The sequence below is a fragment of the Hemiscyllium ocellatum genome, chromosome 28, assembly GCF_020745735.1.
Source record: "Hemiscyllium ocellatum isolate sHemOce1 chromosome 28, sHemOce1.pat.X.cur, whole genome shotgun sequence".
In the NCBI taxonomy this organism is placed as follows: domain Eukaryota; kingdom Metazoa; phylum Chordata; class Chondrichthyes; order Orectolobiformes; family Hemiscylliidae; genus Hemiscyllium; species Hemiscyllium ocellatum.
In genome coordinates this window covers 2,013,171-2,037,432 of record NC_083428.1, presented here as the reverse complement: position 1 = coordinate 2,037,432, position 24,262 = coordinate 2,013,171, and the positions used below count along the sequence as shown (strand labels likewise).

The window sequence follows — 24,262 nt, the reverse complement described above, 5'->3', positions numbered from 1 at the left end:
ACTCACAGGGGACATTTCACACCCTCACTACACACTGGGAACATTTCACACCCTCACTGCACACTGGGAACATTTCACACACTCACTACTCACTCGGGACATTTCACACCCCCACTACACACTGGGTTAATTACACACCCTCACTACACACTGGATACACTTCACAGCCACACGACTCACTGGGTACATTTCACACCCCCGCTACATACTGGGTACATTTCACAAGCTCGCATAACACTGGGTACATTTCACACCATCTCTACTCACTCGGTACATTTCACACCGTCACTAAACACTGGGTATATTTCACATCCTCACTACACACTGGGTCTATTTCACACCCTCACTACACACTGGGGACATTTCACACCCTCACTATACACTGGGTACATTTCACACCCTCACTACACACTGGGGACATTTCACACCCACACCACATACACGGTACATTTCCCAGCCTCACTACTCACTGGGTTAATTACACACCCTCACTACACACTGGATACACTTCACAGCCACACGACTCACTGGGTACTTTTCACACCCTTACTACTCACTGGGCACATTTCACAGCGGGTACAGTTCACACCCTCGCTACCACAGGTGTATTTCACACCTTTACCACACGCTGGGGACATTTCACACCCTCGCTACACACTGGGGACATTTCACACCCTCGCTACACACTGGGGACATTTCACACCCTCACTACACACTTGGTACATTTCACACCCTCACTACACACTTGGTACATTTCACACCCTCGCTAGACACTGGGTGTATTTCACACCCTCACTACTCACTAGTTACATTTCACACACTCACTACACACTTGGTACATTTCACACCCTCACTACTCACTAGATACATTTCACACCCTCACTACACACTGGGGACATTTCACACCCTCACTACACACTTGGTACATTTCACACCCTCACTACACACTTGGTACATTTCACACCCTCGCTAGACACTGGGTGTATTTCACACCCTCACTACTCACTAGATACATTTCACACCCTCACTACACACTTGGTACATTTCACACCCTCACTACTCACTAGATACATTTCACACCCTCACTACTCACTAGATACATTTCACACCCTCACTACACACTGGGGACATTCCACACCCTCACTACACATTGCACTGCCCAATGAAGGCAGTGCAATGTTCCTCTTGCAACATGTTTGAGGTGAGGGATGCCATGGTCGTCCCTGCTGATTACACTTGCAGGAAGTGCACCCATCCCCAGGTCCTCAAGACCGTGTTAGGGAACTGGAGCTGGAGTTGGATGAACATAGGATCATTCGGGTGGCAGAGGGGGTCATAGATAGGAGCTTTAGGGAAGTAGTAACTCCAAAGATTGCAGACAGATCGGTGACAGTGAGGGGGACTGGGAGGAAGCAGCCAGTGCAAGGACCCCCTGCGGCCGTTCCCCTCAAGAACAAGTATACCATTTTGGATACTTGTGGGAGGGACGACTTACCAGGGATAAGCAATGGGGTTCAGGCCTCTGGCACGGAGCCTATCCCCGTTGCTCAGAAGGGAAGGGTGGAGAAGAGCAGAGCAATAGTTATTGGGGACTTGATAGTTCGGGGCACAGATAGGCGGTTTTGTGGGGGCGAGAGAGACTCACATTTGGTATGTTGCCTTCCAGGTGCAAGGGTATGTGACGTCTCTGATCGTGTTTTCCGGGTCCTTAAGGGGAAGGGGGAGCAGCCCGAACTCGTGGTCCACGTTGGCACCAATGACATAGGTAGGAAGAGGGGTGAGGATGTTAGGCAGGCTTTCAGGGAGCTAGGTTGGAAGCTCAGAGTTAGAACAAACAGAGTTGTTGCCTCTGGTTTGTTACCCGTGCCACGTGATAGAGAGTCGAGGAATAGGGAGAGAGAACAGTTAAATGTGTGGCTACAGGGATGGTGCAGGAGGGAGGGATTCCGGTATCGGGATAACTGGGGTTCTTTCTGGGGAAGGTGGGACCTCTATAAACAGGATGGTCTACACCTGAACCTGAGGGGCACCAGTATCCTTGGGGGGAGGTTTGCTAGTGCTCTTTCGGGGGGTTTAAACTAACTCTGCAGGGGCATGGGAACCTGGACTGTAGCTTTAGGGTGCAGGATCTTGAGTGTAGGGAGGTTAGGAACATGGCATCAATCTCGAAGGAGGGTACCTGTAAACAGGAAGGTGGCTTGAAGTGTGTATACTTCAATGTGAGAAGTATAAGAAATAAGGTAGGTGAACTTGCAGCGTGGGTTGCTACCTGGGATTTTGATGTTGTGGCTATTATGGAGACATGGATAGAACAGGGACAGGATTGGCTGATGCAGGTTCCAGAGTTTAAATGTTTTAGTAGGGTCAGAGGTGGGGGTAAAAGAGGGGGAGGTATGGCATTGCTTGTCAAGGATAGTATTACAGCGGTGGAAAGGACGATCGATGAAGACTCACCATCTGAGGTAGTTTGTGCTGAGGTTAGAAATAGGAAAGGTGAGGTCACCCTGTTAGGAGTTTTCTACAGGCCTCCTAATAGTCCTAGAGACGTAGAAGAAAGGATTGCGAGGATGACTCAGGAGAAGAGTGAAAGTAATAGGGTGGTTGTTATGGGGGACTTTAACTTCCCAGATATTGACTGGGAAAGCTATAGCTCGTGTTCGTTAGATGGGTCGGTGTTTGTCCAATGTGTGCAGGAAGGTTTCCTGACACAATATGTAGACAGGCCAACAAGAGGTGAGGCCATACTGGATTTGGTTCTGGGTAACGAACCAGGCCAGGTGTTAGAATTGGAGGTAGGTGAGCACTTTGGGGACAGTGACCTCAATTCGGTGACTTTTAGTCTAGTGATGGAGAGAGATAAGTGTGCACTGCAGGGCAAGAGTTATAGCTGGGGACAGGGAAATTATGATGCGGTGAGGCATGATTAGGATGCGTGGCTTGGAAAAGTAGGCTTCAAGGGAAGGGCACGATCGATATGTGGAGCTTGTTCAAGGAGCAGCTATTGGGTGTCCTTGATAAGTATGTACCTGTCAGGCAGGGAGGAAAGGGTCGTGTGAGGGAGCCGTGGTTTAATAAGGAATTGGAATCCCTTGTTAAAGGGAAGAGGGCAGCCTATGTAAAAATGAGGAGTGAAGGTTCAATTGGGGCGATTGAAAGTTATAAGGTAGCCAGGAAGGATCTAAAGAGAGAGCTAAGAGCAGCAAGGAGGGGACACAAAAAGTCCTTGGTTGGTAGGATTAGGAAAAACCCAAAGGCTTTCTATAGATATGCCAGGAATAAAAGAATGACTGGGGTAGGAATAGGTCCAGTCAAGGATAGTAGTGGGAAGTTGTGCGTGGAGGTCGGTAACTATAGGCCGGTGAGTCTCACTTCTGTTGTGGGCAAAGTCTTAGAGAGAATTGTAAGGGATAGGATTTATGAACATCTGGATAGGAATAATGTGATCAAGGATAGTCAGCATGGTTTGGTGAAGGGCAGGTCGTGCCTCACAAACCTTATTGAATTCTTTGAGAAGGTGACTAAGGAGGTGGACGAGGGTAAAGCGGTAGATGTGGTGTATATGGATTTTAGTAAGGCGTTTGATAAGGTACCCCATGGTAGGCTGCTGCAAAAAATACGGAGGTATGGCATTGAGGTTAAGTTGGAGGTTTGGATTAGGAATTGGCGGGCTGGAAGATGACAGAGGGTAGTAGTTGATGGTAAAGGTTCATCTTGGAGTGCAGTTACTAGCAGTGTTCCACAAGGATCTGTTTTGGGAACATTGCTGTTTGTCATTTTTATAAACGACCTGGAGGAGGGGCTAGAAGGTTGGGTAAGCAAGTTTGCGGATGATACGAAAGTCGGTGGAGTTGGTGACAGTGAGGAAGGATGTGGCAGGTTACAGTGGGATATAGATAAGCTGCAGAGCTGGGCAGAAAGGTGGCAAAGGGAATTCAATGTAGCTAAGTGTGAAGTGATTCACTTTGGTAAGAGTAACAAGAAGATGGGGTATTGGGCTAATGGTCGGATACTTGGTAGTGTGGATGAGCAGAGGGATCTTGGTGTTCATGTACACAGATCTTGGAAAGTTGCCACCCAGGTAAATAGTGCTGTGAAGAAGGCATATGGCGTACTGGCTTTTATTGGTAGAGGAATTGAGTTCCAGAGTCCTGAGGTCATGTTGCAGTTGTATAAAACCCTGGTGCAGCCGCATCTGGAGTATTGTGTGCAGTTTTGGTCGCCATACCATAGGTAGAATGTGGAGGCACTGGAACGGGTGCAGAGGAGGTTTACCAGGATGTTGCCTGGTATGGTAGGAAGATCATATGAGGAAAGGCTGAGGCACTTGGGGCTAGTGGGTTAGTGTAGGTTAGGTGGGCTTGGATCGGCGCAACATCGAGGGCCAAAGGGCCTGTACTGCGCTGTATTTTACTATGTATTTTTCTACACACTGGAAACATTTCACACCCTGACTACTCACGGGGTATATTTCACATCCACACTACTCACTGGGTACACTTCACAGCCTTACGACACACTGGGGACATTTCACAGCCTCGCTACACACCGAGTGTATTTCACACCATCATTACACAATGGGTACATTTTATACCCTCACTGCCCACTGGTACATTTCACACGCTCACTCCTCACTGGATACATTTCACACCCCCACTACACACTGGGGACATTTCACGCCCTCACAGGGTACATTTCACACGCTCACAATGCACTGGGTACACTGCACACCCTGAAACCTCACTGGGTACATTTCACACCCCCACTACACACTGGGGACATTTCATACGTTCGCTACACATGGGGTACATTTCACACCTTCACTCCTCACAGGGTACATCTCACACCCTGACTACTCACGGGGTATATTTCACACCCTCACGACACACTGGGTACATTTCACACCGACACTACTCCCTGGGAACACTTCACAGCCTCACGACACACTGGGGACATTTCCCACACTCACGACACACTGGGTGCATTTCACACCCTCATTGTACACTGGGCACATATCATACCCTCATTGTACACTGGGCACATTTCAGATCCTCGCTACACATGATACATTTCACAGCCTCACTACATACTGGGGACATTTCACAGCCTGACTACTCACTGAGTACATTTCAGTACTCACTATACACTGGGTGCATTTCACACCCTCATTTCTCACTGGGTACATTTCACACCCTCACTACACACTGGGTAGATTTCACATCCTGACTACAGACTGTGGTCATTTCACACTCTCACTGCCCACTGGTACATTTCACACTCTCCCTACACACTGGGTACATTTCACACCCTCACTACAGATTGGGTTCATTTCACACCCTCACTACTCACTGGGCACATTTCACACCCGCATTATGCACTGGGGACATTTCACACGCTCACTACACACGGCTAATTTCACACCCTCACTACACACTGGATACATTTCACAGCCCAACGACTCCCTGGGTGCACTTCCCACCCTCGCGACACACCGGGTGTATTTCACACCCTCACATCTCACTGGGTACATTTCACAGTCTCGCTACACACTGGGTACATTTCACACCCTGACATCTCACTGGGTCCATTACACACACTCACGACACACGAGGTACATATCACACCCTCGCTTCACACTGGGTTCCTTTCATACCCTCACTACGCTCTGGGGACATTTCACACGCTCGCTTCACACTGGGTACATTTTACAGCCTCACTACACACTGGGTACATTTCACAACCTCGTTTCACAGTGGGTACATTTCACAGTGTCACTACACACTGGTACATTTCACATCCTCACCGCACACTGGGGACATTTCACACTCTCCCTACACACTGGGTACATTTCACACCCTCCCTACACACTGGGTACATTTCACACCCTCACGATACACTGGGTACATTTCAACGTCTCACTACTCACTGGGTGAAGATTTTTTCTCTCACATCATCCTCTCTCTTTTACTTGTCACTTTAAATCTCTGCCCTCTTTTCTCTCCAAGCGAACAGTACCGCTTTCATTTTATCCTGGTAACTGACGCTCCACATCCCTGGAACCATTCTGTTCTATTCCCCAGTCCGCTGTGCCCTGTTCAGTGATCAGAGCTCCTTCTGCTCCTGCATCCCCTTTAGAACTGTTCTCCTGATTTTATCTTGTCTTTCTTCTTTGTTCTTCCAACCAAAATGCATTTGTGTAAATGTCCTCTGCAGCCTCTCTGACAACTTTCCTAAAATTCACAACAGCAGAGGCCAGGGTTTAGCATAATATCCTAACTTCTACTCTCTACGTCTCCACTTGTATCGCACAGGATTTTTACACTTTTTAAAAAAGAATTGTATTCTTAGCTTGTTCTTCAAAAATGTGGGTACATTCACCCCAAGGTCCCTGTCTTCCTGTAACCCATTCCAATGTTTTTAATTTTACTTTTCATCATTCTTCCCACCAAAAGGTACAACTGCTCTCGATTAACTTTCACCTCTGGTTTCTCTCTTCGAGGAGAAAGTGAGGACTGCAGATGCTGGAGATCAGAGCTGAAAATGTGTTGCTGGAAAAGCGCAGCAGGTCAGGCAGCATCCGAAAAGCAGGAGAATCGACGTTTCGGGCATGAGCCCTTCTTCAGGAATCAGGTTTCCTGAAGAAGGGCTCATGCCCGAAACGTCGATTCTCCTGCTCTTTGGATGGTGCCTGACCTACTGCGTTTTTCCAGCAACACATTTTCAGCACCTCTAGTTTCTGTCTGTTTCACCAGGCAGTCAGTGCCCTCCCAATCTCCTTCTCATATTTACAAGTTTGGGGAAGGCAGTGTAAACATGCCACTAAAACTGGCAGATGACACCCCAGCCCAGAGGACAGGTACCCACCTTGCATTATGGCCATGTTGTTGAGCTTTCTCAGTGCGACTGGGGCATGTTTACTGCGGAGTAGGGTCAGTGCATAGGCAGAAAGGGCCGTGGTGTATGGATCATCTGCTGAGTATGCGTTCGTCTCCAAGAAATGTTTAGCTTTTCCAACTGCAGCTTTCTCTTCCTAATCAATAAATTGCGACAGAAAACCATCAATGATAGATACTGTACACAATCGTTCTGCTTGTGTGCCCCAACACATTAGCTGCTGTGCAATCCCCATCAACTCAAGGACTGGCATCACAACCTGGTAGTTCACCACTTTAGGACAATCCTGAGTACATGCAGGTTCATTCTCCATTTCAGATTTAAAAAGCACACACAGTTTGCTGGTTCCAGCAGGTGAATCTCCCTCACCTCCTCTCCCTACCTGTACAGCCCCATCCTCCCTCAATTTCCTCCTGCAGCCTGACTGGGAGGTGCCAGAGTGAAGGGTCACAGTGCCTTCCTGTTTCCTGACCCCTGCAAGGGTTGGAATGCAGAGTGAGAGAGCAGCAAGTGCCTGAATTAAAAGGAATTCGAGGAATTTGAACATTCCTTCCTCTCCCGGTTTAAAAACCCCAGGGACTCCATTCTTGTCTGCTTATTAACCCACTCTTGTCCCACTGCCAATTCACAGCCGGTTCTGAACCTCCTGCAGTCTCAAAACCAATCAGTGCCACAAGATTAACTCTTCACCCAGCTCTGTCCCACAAAAAAATGTATTAATCACATCCCATTAACACTTTTGTCTCTCAGATCTCAGACACAACTGAGTAGCCGCAAAGATACAGAGGGGGAGCTGCTGGAAAAGCACAGCCAGCTACACTTTTCCAGCCCCATGCTCTCAACTCTGAACTCCAGCATCTGCAGTCCTCACTTTCTCCAAGCAGGGAAGATAGACTGAAATACCGTGGACACCTGGTCGGCATGGATGAGTTGGACAGAATGGTCTGTTTCCATGCTGTACATCTCTATGACTCTATACAGTGGGTGACAGTAAGTGTAGGATGACTGTGAGCTTTACTGTGTGTCTAACTCCGTACTGTCCCTGTCTCGGGAGTGTTTGACAGGGCCAGTTTATTCTTTCATGTTGAGTACACCCCCGCTGAATCCCATGTCAGAGTTCTCCTCCGCATCCAGAAGTGAAGTGAGGATTGAACAATGACCCACTGGGTGATGGGGTGAGCTTTGCTGAGTTCTCTCTGACTCAGTATCGAGATGTGAGAATGTTGGGTGTTTGATCGACACTCTGTCTTGGGCTGGAGGACTCAGGCAGCTGCAAAATCTGCAGCTGAACATAGTAACCAGACATATTGGTTGGATGGGATTTCTGGCGTGAGGGTAGCTTTAGAAAAACATCTCAGGTATTTTGATCATTTCTTTGTTTCTGTGAGGTTTTGGGGGGAAAAAGTTGTGCCTTCAGGGACTGACCGAACCAGTGGGACAGAAAATCATTTTGGACAGCTGAGGAGGAGTCAGACTTACCTCCAGTGAGTCTGAAAGGATTAATACCTGACTGAGTGCAAAATGGTGATGACAGGAAAACCAGGCAAAGTCTTTGTTATGTTGTTGAGCTTATTCTGAAAATCTGTAAATAGTTGCAGTGATGAGCAGAACCTGGTTGCTCTCACACATACAAGACCATGAACCCCGGAAGAACCCACACACTTTGAAGATTGAGGGGGGCAGTAAACACTCAATGCCATGGAGATTGAAGTCTCAGCCATGCTGCTTCTCCTGGGTGTGATCCCAGAGTGAGAGTCTAGATTAGTGAGGTGCTGGAAAAGCACAGCAGGTCAGGCAGCATCCGAGGAGCAGGAGAATTGATGTTTCAGGCAGGAGTCCCTCATCAGGAATGAGGGGTGGAGAGACAAATGGGATGGGGGGGTGGGGTTGGAGAAAAGGTAGCCAAGAGTACAATAGGTGGATGGAGGTGGGGGAAATAGTGATAGGTCGGAGAGGAGGCTGGAGTGGATAGGTGGGAAGGAAGATAGGCAGGTAGGACAGGTCATGGGGATGGTGCTACGCTGGAAGTTTGGAACTGGGGTGAGGTGGGGGAAGGGGAAATGAGGAAACTGGTGAAGTCCACATTGGTGCCCTGGGGTTGAAGTGTTCCGAGGCAGAAGATGAAGCGTTCTTCCTCCAGGAGTCGGGTGGTGCGGGAGCGGTGGTGGAGGAGGCCCAGGACCTGCATGTCCTTGGCAGAGTGGGAGGGGGAGTTGAAATGTTGGGCCATGGGGCGGTGTGATTGATTGGTGCGGGTGTCCCGGAGATGTTCCCTAAAGCACTCTGCTAAGAGGCGCCCAGTCTCCCCAATGTAGAGGAGACCGCATCGGGAGCAACGGATACAATAAACGATATTGGGGGATGTGCAAGTAAAACTTTGTTTCTCTCCCAGAGTGAGAGTTCATTCGTTCGTCCCTCACCCACATCTTCAACTGAAGGCCATTCTGCAATTATAAATCTTGTGTTGCAGAGGGAAAACAAGTGAATTATCGTGTACCTCGGAGCTGAGTCCTGTCTCCAGTAGAGCTGCAACAACATAGGCAGTCAACGAAATTTTACCATGGATCCCACCCTGAAACAGTCAGAGCAAGAGATTCACAGCTCAGACCGTGCTGACCAGAGAGAAACCAACAGACACTGAGCTCAGCCAGAAAACACGCCAACACGCACAGCAAGATCCCACAAACAGACCAACACGCACAGCAAGATCCAACAAACAGACCAACACGCACCGCAAGATCCCATAAATAGACCAACACGCACAGCAAGATCCCACAGACAGACCAACACGCACAGCAAGATCCCACAAACAGACCAACACAGAGAGCAAGATCCCACAAACAGACCAACACGCACAGCAAAATCCCACAAATAGACCAACACGCACAGCAAGATCCCACAGACAGACCAACACGCACAGCAAGATCCCACAGACAGACCAACACGCACAGCAAGATCCCACAAACAGACCAACACGCACAGCAAGATCCCACAAACAGACCAACACGCACAGCAAGAACCCACAAACAGACCAACACGCACACCAAAATCCCACAAACAGACCAACACGCACAGCAGGATCCCATAAATAGGCCAACACGCACAGCAAGATCCCATAAATAGGCCAGCACGCACAGCAAGATCCCACAGACAGCCCAACACGCACAGCAAGATCCCACAAACCGACCAACACGCACAGCAAGATCCCACAGACAGACCAACACGCACAGCAAGATCCCACAGACAGACCAACACGCACAGCAAGATCCCACAAACAGACCAACACGCACAGCAAGATCCTACAAACAGACCAACACGCACAGCAAACTCCCACAAACAGACCAGCACACACATCAAGATCCCACAAACAGGGGTGGGGGATAAATACCTGGATGTCTTTATTGAGAATGCGCCCGACTGCAGGGAATGAACCATCCTCTTTCTGATGCTGAATGATCCAGTCCTTGGCAGTGACCAACTCTTTCGGGTCAATGTAAATGAATCCACGAGACTGTGCAAAGGATTTCAATACAAATGCAGTCAGCCTGGGAAAAGAACAACCAACAGGCATGAAGAGAAATACTACCACAGAGATGCCCACCCCTGTCTCCCAACACTGGCTAACTTGTGCAGTTCAGCTTTCCTGAGTGCCACATTTTGGACTGATATAGTTCTTTCTACACAATTAACCTGCTAGATGTTCCAGGGGAGCCTTTATCAAACAAACATAACCTTTGATCTACAGCAAGGGATGTCTACCAACTGATTAAAGGTGAGTCAAAGAGGTCAGGTTTAAGGAACTTTTTAAAGGTCAGGGATGTGGAGGGAATTCTGGGGAATTCCAGGGAGTCAAGATCAGGAAATAGATGTCACAGACTCAAATGATGGGCAGGTAAAAACAGGGACTGTTCAACAGGCCAGAACTGGAGAAGAGCTGGGATCTCAGGGCGATCAGGCTGGAGGACATCACAGTAATAGTGAGATGGGGCAGGACTTGAAACTGAAAAATGAGAACTTTGAAATGGAAGCATTACTGGTCTGGCAGTCGGTGTAGCTGTATAATTTTGAAGAGGGTGCAGAGTGGAGATGTGAGGGGAGCATCGCACGGAGAAGTAACTTGAGTCTTGGCTGCAGGTTACTCCAACTCCAGAGGGAGTCAAGGCAGACAATGGTATCCAGGTGGAAGCTGATGGCTGTGATGTGAACGTGGGGAGTGAGGGACAAACATGTTTTAGTTTCAATGTTATTAGAAATGATAATGAGGCACCGGAGAGGATTCAAATTTGATTGACACACAGTGGAAAAGGATTAGGTTAGTAAGGAGGAGGTGTTATCAATTCTAGAAAGTGTGAAAGTAGATAAATCCCCAGGCCAGATGGGATTCATCTAAGATTCTCTGGGAAGCTAGGGAGGTGATAGTGGAGTCTTTGGCCTTGATGAGTCATCATTGTCTCCAGGTTTAGTACCAGAGGACCGGAGAATGCAAATGTTGTGCCCTTGTTCAAGAAGGGCAGTAGAGATGACCCAGGTAGTTATAGACCAGTGAGCCTTACATCTGTTATAGGAAAAGTTTTGGAAAGGATTAAAATGGATAAGATTTATAATCATCTTGCAAGCAACAATTTGATTTCCGATAGTCAACATGATTTTGTCAAGGACAGGTCATGTCTCACAAACCTCAAGGAGGTTTTTGAGAAGGTGACCAAGCATGTGGATGAGGGTAGGACAGGTTGACATGGTATACATAGACTTCAGTAAAGCCTTTGATAAGGTTCCACATGGTAGGCCACTGGAGATAATGCAAAGGCATGGGATTAAGGGTGATAATAATGCAGAGGCCTGGAATTAAGGGTGATTTAGCTGTTTGGATTAGAAACTGGCTTTCTCAAAAAAGGCAGCGAGTGGGGGTTGATGGAAAATATTCAGCCTGGAGTCCGCTTGGGACCAGTGCTGATTGTTATTTTTATAAATGACTTAGACGCAGACACAGGTGGATGGATTAGTAAATTTGCAGATGACACTAAAGTCGGTGGGGTAGTGGACAGTTTGGAAGGAAGTTACAGGTTGTGGGGGACTTGGATAAACTGCAGAATTGGGTTGAGGGTGGCAAATGGAGTTCAATGCAGCTAAATGTGAGGTGACGCTTTGGGAAGAATAACAGGAAGGCAGAGTACTGGATCAATGGAAAGATTCTTGGTAGTGTGGATGTGTAGAGGGATCATGGAGTCCATGTACATAGATCCTTGAAAGTTGCCACCCAGGTTGATAGTGTTATTAAGAAGGCATACAGTGTGTTAGGTTTTATTGGTAGAGGGACTGAGTTCCGGAGCCGTAATGTCATGCTGCAACTATACAAAACGTTAGTGCGGCCTCACTTGGAATATTGTGTACAGTTCTGGTCACCCCATTACAGGAAGAATGTGAAAGCATTGGAAATGGTGCAGAAGAGATTTATCAGGATGTTGCCAGGTCTGGAGGGAAGGTCTTATGAGGAAAGGCTGAGGGACTTGGGTCTGTTCTCATTGGAGAGAAGAAGGCTAAGAGGGGATTTGATAGAGACATACAAGATGGTCAGAGGATTAGATAGGGTAGACAGTGAGAGTCTTTTTCCTAGGAAGATGACGTCAGCCTGTCCGAGGGGCATAGCTACAAATTGAGGGGTGATAGATTTAAGACAGATGTCAGAGGCAGGTTCTTTCCTCAGAGAGTGGTAAGGGTGTAGAATGCCCTACCTGCTAATGTAGTCAACTCAGACACATTAGGGACATTTTGAACAATCCTTGGATAAGCACATGGATGATGATGAGATAGTGTAGGTTTAGATTGGTTCACAGGTGAGTGCAACATCGAGGGCTGAAGGGCATGTTCAGCACTGTATTGTTCTATGTGTCATTACACCCAACACGTACAGTGCCTATGCTGCACTCTACAGGAAAGGAGGGGGCACTGGGCCTTGTATCCAAGCAATTACATCAGAGCCAATACTTCAATGGTCACTCAGCCTGGGGGGCAGCTCCTGTACAGCACCTCGGGATGTGAATAAATCCTCCCTCAGTTCCTACATGTAAACCATGCCCCTCCTTACTTTCTGCCTCTCTGCAATTTGTTTCATAAGCACTGGTCACATTGCCCAAGTTTCCTTTCCCCAACACTGGCCTGGTCACTGATAACTGGACAGCAGCAAGGTTCAGGGGAATCCTGCCCACAGGGAGATGTAGGCACTCCACCCGAATGCCAGCGGTCAGTTGTTGCTGGTCAGCAGTCAGTGTCCTAACGGTCAGACTCACTGAGTAGCCCTGGTCACCTGTACTGCCGACACAGGATAGTGCCTCGGATGAACGACAAATACAGTCCGACTCACAGAGCAACCTTCACCATCACAAGCACACGTCCCCCCCGCCAAGACCCCCTCCACCCCACCCCCACTCTGTCCTTGCTCAGTGTGTTACCATAGTGAGGTCTCCTGGTAGAGAGGGGGTGTCATGGAGGCAGTGTGGTGGGGACAATCAGAATGGGGTTGGGGCTCTGACCACCCCACCCCCGTCCCCCAGAGACCACACTTTAAGTTGTCAGTTTGACTGGAGTTCGATTCAAGTTGACAAGAAATGAATAAATTACAGGCTGGCATTACATTCTGAAAAGGGACTGCTATGCAGTGGGAGTGGGTGTTTGTTTTAAAACAACTTGAAATAAACAATTGTCCAAAAAGATTTAACAGCAGAACCTACGACAACATTGGCTTTTCCGGTTAAAATTACAAAGGTAGGTTTGTGTTTTACCATCTCTAGAGGCCACAGAACTCGTTAAGAAACTATTGTTAATGGTTTCCGTGCCAGCGCAGCTCACAGCAGAGCCAGCCAGACAGAGATAGAGAGAGAGAGCTCTTTAACCGAATTATGTTGTTACGAAACCCCCTCCTCCCCCTTAGACCCCCCACTCCCCCCTTCCTTCCCCCCCACCCCACCCCCAGCGCAGTGTGAGGGAGCAGTTTAAGAAACAGCCCACAGTGAATTGTTCAAGTGTGAAGTAACAGCCTGTCAGAGTCTTTCATAGTGAGAGGTTCAATCACAGCAGCAACCTAGAAGGGAGGGAGTTGCCTTTTCCAAATGATTTACTGTGGTGTTTTACACTGACATGGCACCTGGGTAGAGGGGATCAGAGCCTCTGGGATTTGGAAGTGAAGGATTGTTCTGCTATTGCTGCCTGCATCTGTTTCTGTGAGTTAATGTCTCAATGCAGATGAATCCATCGCAGTGACTAAATCACAAAACATTTCTGCACTGAAACAGGCTGGGGGCTATCATTTCCATTCCAATCATTCAGCTGGAAATTCTACTTCCATCATCATTGATTTGACCCACAATGCACATAAACATTAAAGCTGGGAGAGACCCTTCAAGTCTGTTTTATCTATTCCATTAGATCATGGCTGGTTTGAATCTTAATTCCACTGACCTTTCATTTCCTTTCCCCAACAAGCTTTGTGATGATGACTCTGTGGAGATGGCCTTTTTAAATCGACTATTTTTTAATCTTCTGTTGAAGAGAAACCCTCTCAGTCTCTCTAACCAGAGTCTGCAGCTTCCATCTTGGAAAACTGAGCTGCCGAGTTGTTATTGCAAGGCAGCTTCTTAGTGGTCATGGTGATGAGGTGGCAAGTGTGCTCCTTCACTAACCAACCACACAAAGATCTTGCTTAGCGTCTAACATCAGTGCAATGTCAGGTTAGGACATGGAAATTCTCTGGTCATCTGAGCCATCACAACTTGCAGTAGACCATTCCAAAGTTGACCATGGAAAGGACCCAGTCCATGTCATATTGTGCTGGAAGGCTAAAGCATCTCAAAAACTCGAAACACTGTCCAACATTAGATGTGATGCAGCAACTGGACACTTGCTCAATAATCCTGAATGTGTTAACGATTACAATGAGAACCAATTGATGTGGAGGAGCTGGTGTTGGACTGGGGGTGGACAAAGTTAAAAATCACACAACACCAGGTTATAGAACATAGAACAGTACAGCACAGTACAGGCCTTTCAGCCCTCAATATTGCACTAACCTTTTATCCTACTCTAAATCAAACTAATCTACCTGTTGGACTATAACCTGGCGTTGTGTAATTTTTAATTTATAATTTGAGATGGTCAGTCAGGCTGTAGCATAGATCTTGTGCATACAGAAGTTAGATTTACTCGGGGTCTATACTTAGCAAACAGAAAGAATGTCTACAGATCGTGCCAGTTTCAACGTAACTGGATAAGTGTGCGCCATTCTCTCATTCATTCTCAGGGATTAATGTCTGCAGTAATCAGACTCAATCTGCTTGTTGTAACTTTACACAAAGTTTGGCAGTTTACTATCAGTCATCTTCTAACGAGTGCATTCCACATGGCAACACCAGTGCCAGTCAGAACCTACCTGCCAAGCACATCAACATGCTATTTTCATACACAGTGTGGAAACATTGTTTCCTTGACATTAGTATTTCTTGCAAATTGTTCTGATGGATGGCAGGATGAAACGCTATCTTTCTTCATCAATAACTTCAAGTCACAGGGTGCTGGTGACAGTCAGGCGACAACCAGGAATCACTTGTAATCCAGAGACATTTCATCACAATTCACTTCTGTGCAGATTTTGGCCTTGCTCATGTTTTCGTTTTTTTTTTGGTTCTGATTGAATCTGTGAATGAAAACACTGACTGGGCCGCTGCCAACGATTTACAGCTTGTTCGTTTTTTCCAAGTAGAGGCTTCGAGGTGATCCAGAAACACATGCTGTTTGGGAGCTGCAACTCTGTGCCCATCAGGATACACAGAGTGCTGACCTTCACGTTGGTAAGGCCCAGCATTGAGAATGATCCTCACGACTCTGTTTGCTGTTTGTGTTTTATAATCTGTTCAATCACTTTGCTGTTTTACTTCTGTTTTCAGCAGGGTTTGGGCACTGGCCAATGATATCATCCACACCGGAGACATTTCAGTTTAAATATCTTCACAAGCCACTTGATAACATGAGCCAAACTGTTCCCCTCGAGGTACAGGCCATGTTACACAAGCACAGGAACACCAGCTTCCTCATGAGTTGTACCCATTCCCTGATTTTAAAGGTTACAGCAATTAACAGGACAAATGGTCTATTATAGACAGAATTACAAAAGGTTTACCTCATCAGAAAGGTCACATCATGGCAAATATAACAGAATCCACAAATATCACGCAGCTCTAATTCTCTTCCTCTCTCTCTCCATCCCAACTTTTTCCTTCTCTCTTTCTCTGCAGAGTTCTCTCTCTCCCCTCTCTCTCTCCCTTTCTGCAGACTTCTACTTCTCTCTCACTCACTCTCTCTGCAGAGTGTTTCTCTGACGAGTTCTCCTTCTCTCGCTCTCTCTCTCTCTCTGCGGAGATCTCCTTCTCTCTCCCTATCTCTCTCTTTGTAGTTCTCCTTCTCTCTCTCTGCGGAGATCTCCTTCTCTCGCTCTCTGCGGAGTTCTCCTCTCTCTCTTGCTCCCTGCAGAGTTCTCCTCTCTCTCTCTCTCTGCGGAGTTCTCCCTTCCCTCTCTGCAGAGTTTTCCGTTCTCTCTCTCTGCGGAGATCTCCTTCTCTCTCCCTATCTCTCTCTTTGTAGTTCTCCTTCTCTCTCTCTGCGGAGATCTCCTTCTCTCTCTCTGCGGAGTTCTCCCTTCTCTCTCTCTCTCTCTGCGGAGTTCTCCCTTCTCTCTCTCTCTCTCTCTGCGGAGTTCTCCTTTTCTAGTTTGGCAGCGGGGTGGGAAACAGAACCACATGTCTGAGAGGGGGACAATTGCAGATGGGGAAGTGACAGGATGTATTGAATCTGTCAGGAAGGTTTCTCACGCAATAAAACAAAGGGGTCGGTTAAAGTTTGTCTGCTTTAACACAAGTCGTGTCCGAAATAAGAGCAACAAACTTAGAGCATGGATTAGTACTTGGGGCTATGGCATTGTGACCATAACGGAGACGTGGGTTTCACAGGGGCAGGAATGGTTGCTTGATGCTCCAGAGTTTAGAAAGTTTAAAAAGAATAGGGAGAGTGGAAAAAGAGGAGGGGTGTAGCATTGCTAATCAGAGAGTGCATCACAGCTACAGAAACAGAGGTTGTTGAGGAAGGTTTGTCGACTGAGTCAGTATGGGTGGAAGTTAGGAACAGCAAGGGGACAGCCACCACATTGGGGGTTTTCTACAGGCCACCTAGTAGCAGTAGAGAGATTGAAGATCTCATAGGCGGGCAGATTTTGGAAAAATGCAGATGTAGCAGGGTTGTTGTTGTGAGTGATTTCAACTTTCCCAACATCGACTGGAACCTCCTAAGTGCAGATGGTTTGGATGGAGCTGTTCTTGTCAGGTGTGTTCAGGAGGGTTTCCTTACTCAGTGTGTAGACAGACCGACGAGGGGAGAGGCCATTTTGGATTTGGTGCTCGGCAACGAGCCAGGACAGGTGTCAGATCTCGCGGTGAGAGAGCACTTTGGTGACAGTGATCATAACTGCTTCATATTTACCATAGTCTTAGAGAGGGAAAGGAGCTGTTACCGAGGGAAGATATTTAATTGGGGAAAAGGAAATCATGACACTATCAGACAGGAGTTCGGAAGTACAGACTGGAAGCAATTGTTCCACAGAAAGGGCACAGCAGACATGTGAAGACTGTTTAAGGAGCAGTTGTTGCGAGTGATGCACAAATTTGTTCCTCTGAGACCGGTAAGAAGGGGTAAGATTAAGGAACCTTGGATGACAAGAACAGAGGAACTTCTCATCAAAAGGAAGAAGGCAGCTTACATAAGGTAGATAAAGCAAGAATCCAATATAGCTTTAAAGATTACAGGTTTGCTAGAAAGGAGCTCAGAAACAGACTGAGGAGAGCCAGGAGGAGGCATGAAAAAGGCTTGGCAAGAAGGTTTAGGGAGAACCCAAAGGCATTTTACTCATACATGAGGAATAAGAGAATGATCAGGGAGAAGGTTGGGCCAATCAGGGATAGCGTGGAGTCTGAGCAGATAGGGGAAACCCTAAATGAGTTTTTTGCTTCGGTTTTCACCAAGGAAAGGGAACTTGTTGTGAATGAGAACTTTGAGGAGCTGGGATACAATCTTGACCAGATAGAGATTGATGAAGTTGATGTGCTGGAGTTTTGGAAAACATTAAGATTAATACGTCCCCAGGGCCAGACCAGATTTATCCTAGCCTGCTCCGGGAGGTTGCTAAGTGGCTGGCGAAGATCTTTGCCTTCTCACTCTTCATAGGAGTCATACCGGAGGATTGGAAGGAGGTGAATGTTGTTCCTCTTTTCAAGAAGGGTAATAGGGAAATTCCTGGCAATTACAGACCAGTCAGTCTTACGTCTGTAGTCAGCAAAGTTTTGGAAAGGATTCTGAGGAATAGGATTTATGACTATTTGGCAAAGCATAGTGAGATTAAATGCAGTCAACATGGCTTTGTGAGGGGCAGGTCATGCCTCACCAATCTTATTGAGTTCTTTGAGGAGGTGACAAGACAGGTTAACAAAGGTCGAGCAGTGGATATGGTGTGCCTGGACTTCAGCAAGGCAGTTGATAGGGATCCCCATGGTTGGCTCATTCATAAAGTCAGGGAATATGGGATACAGGGACATTTGGCTATCTGGATTCAGAATTGGTTGGCTGACAGAAGGCAGAGAGTGGTTGTCGATGGAAAGTATCCTGCCTGGAGGTCAATGTTGAGTGGGGTCCCGCAGGGCTCTGTTCTTGGGTCTCTGTTCTTCGTGGTTTTTATAAATGACTTGGATGAGGAGGTTGAGGGGTGGGTTAGTAAATTTGCAGATGACACAGAGGTTGGAGGTATCGTTGATAGTATAAAGGGCTACTGCAGGCTGCAGTGTTACATAGACAGGATGCAGAGCTGGGCTGAGAAATGGCCAGAATTAATGTGAAGTGATACATTTTGGAAGGTCGAAATCGAATGCTGAATATAGGATTAGAGACAGGATTCTTGGCAGTGTGGAGGAACAGAGGGATCTGGGTGTGCAAGTGCATAGATCCCTCAAAGTTGCCACCCAAGAGGATAGGGTTGTTAAGAAAGCATATGGTGTTTTGGCTTTCATTAACAGGGGGATCGAGTTTAAGAGCTGCGAGATTTTGCTACAGCTCTACAAGTCCCTGGTGAGACCACACTTGGAATATTGTCGCCCTACGATAGGAAAGATACAGAGGCTTTGGAGAGGGTGCAAAGAAGGTTTACCAGGATGCTGCCTGGACTGGAGGGCTTGTCTTATGAAGAAAGGTTGAATAAGCTCGTCCTTTTCTCTCTGGAAAGAAGGAGGAAGAGCGAAGACCTGATCAAGGTATACAAGATAATGAGAGGAACAGATAGAGTTAATAGCCAGAGACTTTTCCCCAGGGCAGGATTGACTGGTACGAGGAGTCAGAGTTTGAAGATATGAGGAGAAAGGTATAAAGGAGACGTCAGAGGTAGGTTCTTTACACAGAGAGTTGTGAATGCATGGAATGTGTTGCCAGCGGTGGTGGTGGAAGCAGAGTCATGGGGGCCATTTAAGCGACTGCTGAACATGCAGATGGATAGCAGTGAGTTGAGGGGTGAAGAGGTTAAGTTACTATATTTTACATTAGGATGAAACCTCAGCACAACACCGTGAGCCAAAGGGCCTGTTCTGTGCTGTACTTTTCTATGTTCCCTCTCCCTGCAGAGTTCTCCTTCTCTCTCTCCCTCCCTCTCTCTCTGCAGAGCTCTCCTTCTCTCCCTCTCCCTGCAGAGCTCTCCTTCTCTCTCTCTCTCTCTGCAGAGCTCTCCTTCTCTCCCTCTCTTTGCAGAGCTCTCCTTCTCTCTCTCTCTCTCTGCAGAGCTCTCCTTCTCTCTCTCTCTCTCTGCAGAGCTCTCCTTCTCTCTCTCGTTGCAGAGCTCTCCTTCTCTCCCTCTCTCTGCAGAGTTCTCCTTCTCTCTCTGCGGAGCTCTCCTTCTCTCTCTCTCTGCGGAGCTCTCCTTCTCTCTCTCTCTGCGGAGCTCTCCTTCTCTCTCTCTCTGCGGAGCTCTCCTTCTCTCTCTCTCTGCGGAGCTCTCCTTCTCTCTCTCTCTGCGGAGCTCTCCTTCTCTCTCTCTCTGCGGAGCTCTCCTTCTCTCTCTCTCTGCAGAGTTCTCCTTCTCTCTCTCTCTGCAGAGTTCTCCTTCTCTCTCTCTCTGCAGAGTTCTCCTTCTCTCTCTCTCTCTCTCAGAGTTCTCCTTCTCTCTCTCTCTCTGCAGAGTTCTCCTTCTCTCTCTCTCTCTGCAGAGTTCTCCTTCTCTCTCTCTCTCTGCAGAGTTCTCCTTCTCTCTCTCTCTCTCTGCAGAGTTCTCCTTCTCTCTCTCTCTCTCTCAGAGTTCTCCTTCTCTCTCTCTCTCTGCAGAGTTCTCCTTCTCTCTCTCTCTCTGCAGAGTTCTCCTTCTCTCTCTCTCTGCAGAGTTCTCCTTCTCTCTCTCTCTGCAGAGTTCTCCTTCTCTTGTTCTCTCACTCACTCTCTCTGTGTAGTTCTCCCTTTTCCCTCCCTCTCTCTCTTTGCGGAGGTCTCCTCTCGCTCTCTCTCTCACGTTTGGTATGCTTTCCTTTATTGGTCAGAGTATTGAGTACAGGAGTTGGGAGGTCATGTTGCGGCTGTAAGAACATTGGTTAGGCCACTGTTGGAATATTGTGTGCAATTCTGGTCTCCTTCCTATCAGAAGGATGTTGTGAAACTTGAAAGGGTTCAGAAAAGGATGTTGCCAGGATTGGAGGATTTGAGCAATAGGGAGAGGTTGAACAGACTGGGGCTGTTTTCCCTGGAGCGTCGGAGGCTGAGGGGTGACCTTATAGAGGTTTATAAAATCATGAGGGGCATGGATAGGATAAATAGACAAAATCTTTTCCCTGGGGTTGGGGAGTCCAGAACTAGAGGGCATAGGTTTAGGGAGAGAGGGGAAAGATATAAAAGAAACCTAAGGGGCAACTTTTTCACGCGTGGCACATGTATGGAATGTGCTGCCAGAGGATGTGGTGGAAGCTGGTATAATTGCGACATTTAAGAGGCATTTGGATGGGTATGTGAATAGGAAGGGTTTGGAGGGATATGGGCTGGGTGCTGGCTGGTGGGACTAGATTGGGTTGGGATATCTGGTTGGCATGGACGGGTTGGACCGAAGGGTCTGTTTCTGTGCTGTACATCTCTATGACTCTTTCTCTGTGGAGTTCTCCTTCTTTACCCCTCTCTCTATCTGCAGAGTTCTCCTTCTCTCGCTCTGTCTCAGCAGAGATCGCTTCTCATTCTCTCTTTCTCGCCTTCATGCGGAGTTCTCCTCTCTTTCTCTCTGCAGAGTTCTCCTTCTCTCTCCCTCTGCGGAGTTCTCTTCTTGCTCTCTCTCTCTCTCTCTCTGCGGAGCTCTCCTTCTCTCGCTCTCTGCATGGAGTTCTCTCTCTGAACTCTTTCCCATAATTCCTCTTGTCCTGTCAAATCTTTTATCTCAAGTTCTTCTATCCCACCCTGAGACTCTCTCCACCACCCGGTTCCTCCACTCTCTTCCGTCATTGCCCATACTCTCTCCCACTTGATGTCCCGCAGTCTTCCCCCACTTCCCCCAGAGATCTGCTCCACACAAGCCTCCTCCCATTCCTTCTCACTTCACCACCAACTTATATTTCTGTAGCACATTTAAGATAATGAGAAGCATAAAGTGCTTCACAAGGTCAGAATCAAAATTCATGTCACACCGAGCCACAAAGGGAGATATTACGGACAGGTGACCAAAGGCGCACTCAAACAGGGGGGTGTTAAGAATCATCTTGCGAGAGGCAAGAGATGGAGAGGTTTGGGGAGAGACTCAGAACTTGGGGCTTCATGATCGTTCTATTGCCTTCTCCCTGATGTGTTTTCCCAGCTTCACCTTGTATTGACACTATTCATCCCAACCACTCCATGGACAGCAGGATCTGATCCGATGGGCCGAATGGCCTACTTCTGCTCCTCACTCTCATGACCTTTTGAACGAGCTTCACATTCTCCACCACTCTCAGGGCAAAGAAGATTATCCTGTGTACCCCTGCATTTATTAAGAACTGCCCTGTGTTCTGGCCTTTGGTTAGACTCCCCCAGAAGTCAAAACCTTTCATTTTAAGGATCTTGATCGAGTCATTCCACAATTTCCTCTCTTCCAGAGAATGCAGCCCCAGTCTGTTCGGCCTTTCCTGATATTTATAACCTCTCAGGTTTGCTATTATCTTTGTAAATCTTTGCTGCGATACTTCAGTGTGCTTATTATAATGTGGCAACCAGTCTGACAGAGAGTGTGGTCTGACGATGGTCTGTGTAGTGATTGAAACCAGGGCAGATGGATCTCATTGACTAGGAGATCCCTGATTGGGGCTGTTAACATCAACCAATCAGGGAGCCCTGGCTGATAGATATACAGAGTCACCTCGATTATCCAGCATTCGATTATCCGAATATCGGATTATTCGGCAAGATTGCAAGGTCCCACTTCTCGGCTAAACAATGTTATCCGACATTAGATTGTCCAGAATTCAATTAACCGAACTAAATACTCCCCACCCGTATCTTTCAGATAATCGAGCTTCCTCTGTAAACAGGGGTCTCTGGGAGGCTCCTCACTCTTGGGACGAGCTCGGAGCTGGCTGATCAGATCTGTGTATTGTGCACGTGTAACTGAAGGGTGACTTGGTGGCCTTCAGTCCTATACAAGTTTAACATGACTTCTCCACGTTGGAATTCTGTCCCTGAAGAAATCATTCCCACCACTGGCTTGGCTCTTTCAGTGATTTGTGTTTCTGAAATCCCAGGTCTCTCTGCCCCTTTCCTCCCCTCAGTTCTCAAGGAGATTATGGCTCTGATTCCTCCTTCAAAATGCATTATTGCTCAGTTCCCCAGACTAATATCTATTTGCTAACGGCACATTCATTCTGCAAATTATTCATTTGTTACTTTCTTTACAAGTTGTTTAATTCTTGTCACAATCCTCCACTTGATTTACTCTAGCCTATATCTTGGTTTTGATGTTTCTGCCCCTAATTTCCATATTATTGCATTACACTATAACATGTTTCTGCAAATGATGAATCCAGAGACCTCTGTGAAACACAATGTCCCACCTTCTGTCTAATCCCTGGGTATCACTCTTAAACTCCCATGGCCTCAAACTGTGGATCTCCCACACTGCTCAGTTCTCCCCTTGCCTTGAATTTAACATGAACAGAGGAAGGAGGTAGGAGAACAGAGTCTCTAGGATGGGGGCTTTGGGAGATGAGTTTGTGATGGGGACAGATGCAGGATGCTTGATCTGCTGACCTGGGATGCCTTGCTCGATTTTCAAATCCTCTCAGTGCAAAGAGGGAATGCGAATTCTCCCCCATTGTAATCTCACCCTCTCGTATTCATAGAGACTGAATAAATGCACGCACCACATGCTCCCAGAAGAATCCCTCTCACCAAATGCACTGTACGATCCATCCTCCCTCTTGTATGTCAGCTGGCGTTGATATCCTGCAGGTCAGAAAATTCAGAGGAAAATCTGTCCAGAGTTTCACTTTCAATCATCTCCAACTTTCACTTGGAACGATAAACAAAACTAAAGAGCAACAGAAAGGATATTCACTGGAATATTTCAGAAGGCAAGCGGTTTGAGTTTCATAGAAAGATTGGAACAGCTGGGAATATTCTCCTTGGAGCAGAGAGAAATTAAGGATTAATGAACAGAGGTGCGAAAATTATAAATGGAGCAAATGGAGTCAGGAGAAACTGTTTCCAGGGACAGAGCAAGGAAAGGGGACAGAATTAGGGAAAGTGACAAAAGACGCCGAGGTGCAGAGGAGGAGTTAATGTTTATGACAAGGGACTGTGAAGTGGGAGGTACTGTCTGAAAGGGCAGGGGAAGCAGTTTCAAGATGAACTTTTCATATGGGATTTGGAGAAACATTGGACGATAACATATTTATATCAGGCTGGGATGGAGGGGGTTGCAGGCTTATTGAGTGGCACTTTCAAAGAGGCAGCATAAGCATGATGGGGAGAATGGCCTGTTCCTGTCCAGTCACAATAAGTGAGTGACCAGAGTCAAGTTAACACTGAGACCAGCTCCACTGAAGCCTCAGGGTTTCAGTTGGACAGTTCTGCAGTCAGAAGTTAGCTCGTCTTCTGTCCAGGGATGGAGGGGGTATTTATAAAGTGAGAGGACGGAGATTGAAAAAAAGACATATGGGGTATTTTTACACAGAGTGGTTCAGATGTGCACTGAAACCTCCAGAGAAAGTGGTGGATATGGGGTACAGTTACAACATTTAAAAGGCATTTGGAGAAGCACATGAATCAGAGATGTTTGGAGGGATATGGGCCAAGCGCA

At 47.2% G+C, this 24,262-nt stretch overlaps 1 protein-coding gene across 2 annotated transcripts in view; it reads right to left on the bottom strand.

Annotated features, from left to right (window-relative positions):
* The window catches only part of cpamd8 (C3 and PZP like alpha-2-macroglobulin domain containing 8), a 158,073-nt gene that overhangs the window by 49,964 nt on the left and 83,847 nt on the right, over positions 1 to 24,262 (bottom strand). For both annotated transcript variants that reach the window (XM_060845992.1, XM_060845993.1), the window contains exons 27-30: positions 23,325 to 23,406; positions 10,280 to 10,436; positions 9,389 to 9,463; positions 6,862 to 7,027 (exon numbers count right to left, since the gene is read on the bottom strand). In XM_060845992.1, coding sequence (XP_060701975.1) covers positions 6,862 to 7,027; positions 9,389 to 9,463; positions 10,280 to 10,436; positions 23,325 to 23,406 — 480 coding nt within the window. The remainder of the gene's footprint in view (positions 1 to 6,861; positions 7,028 to 9,388; positions 9,464 to 10,279; positions 10,437 to 23,324; positions 23,407 to 24,262) is intronic.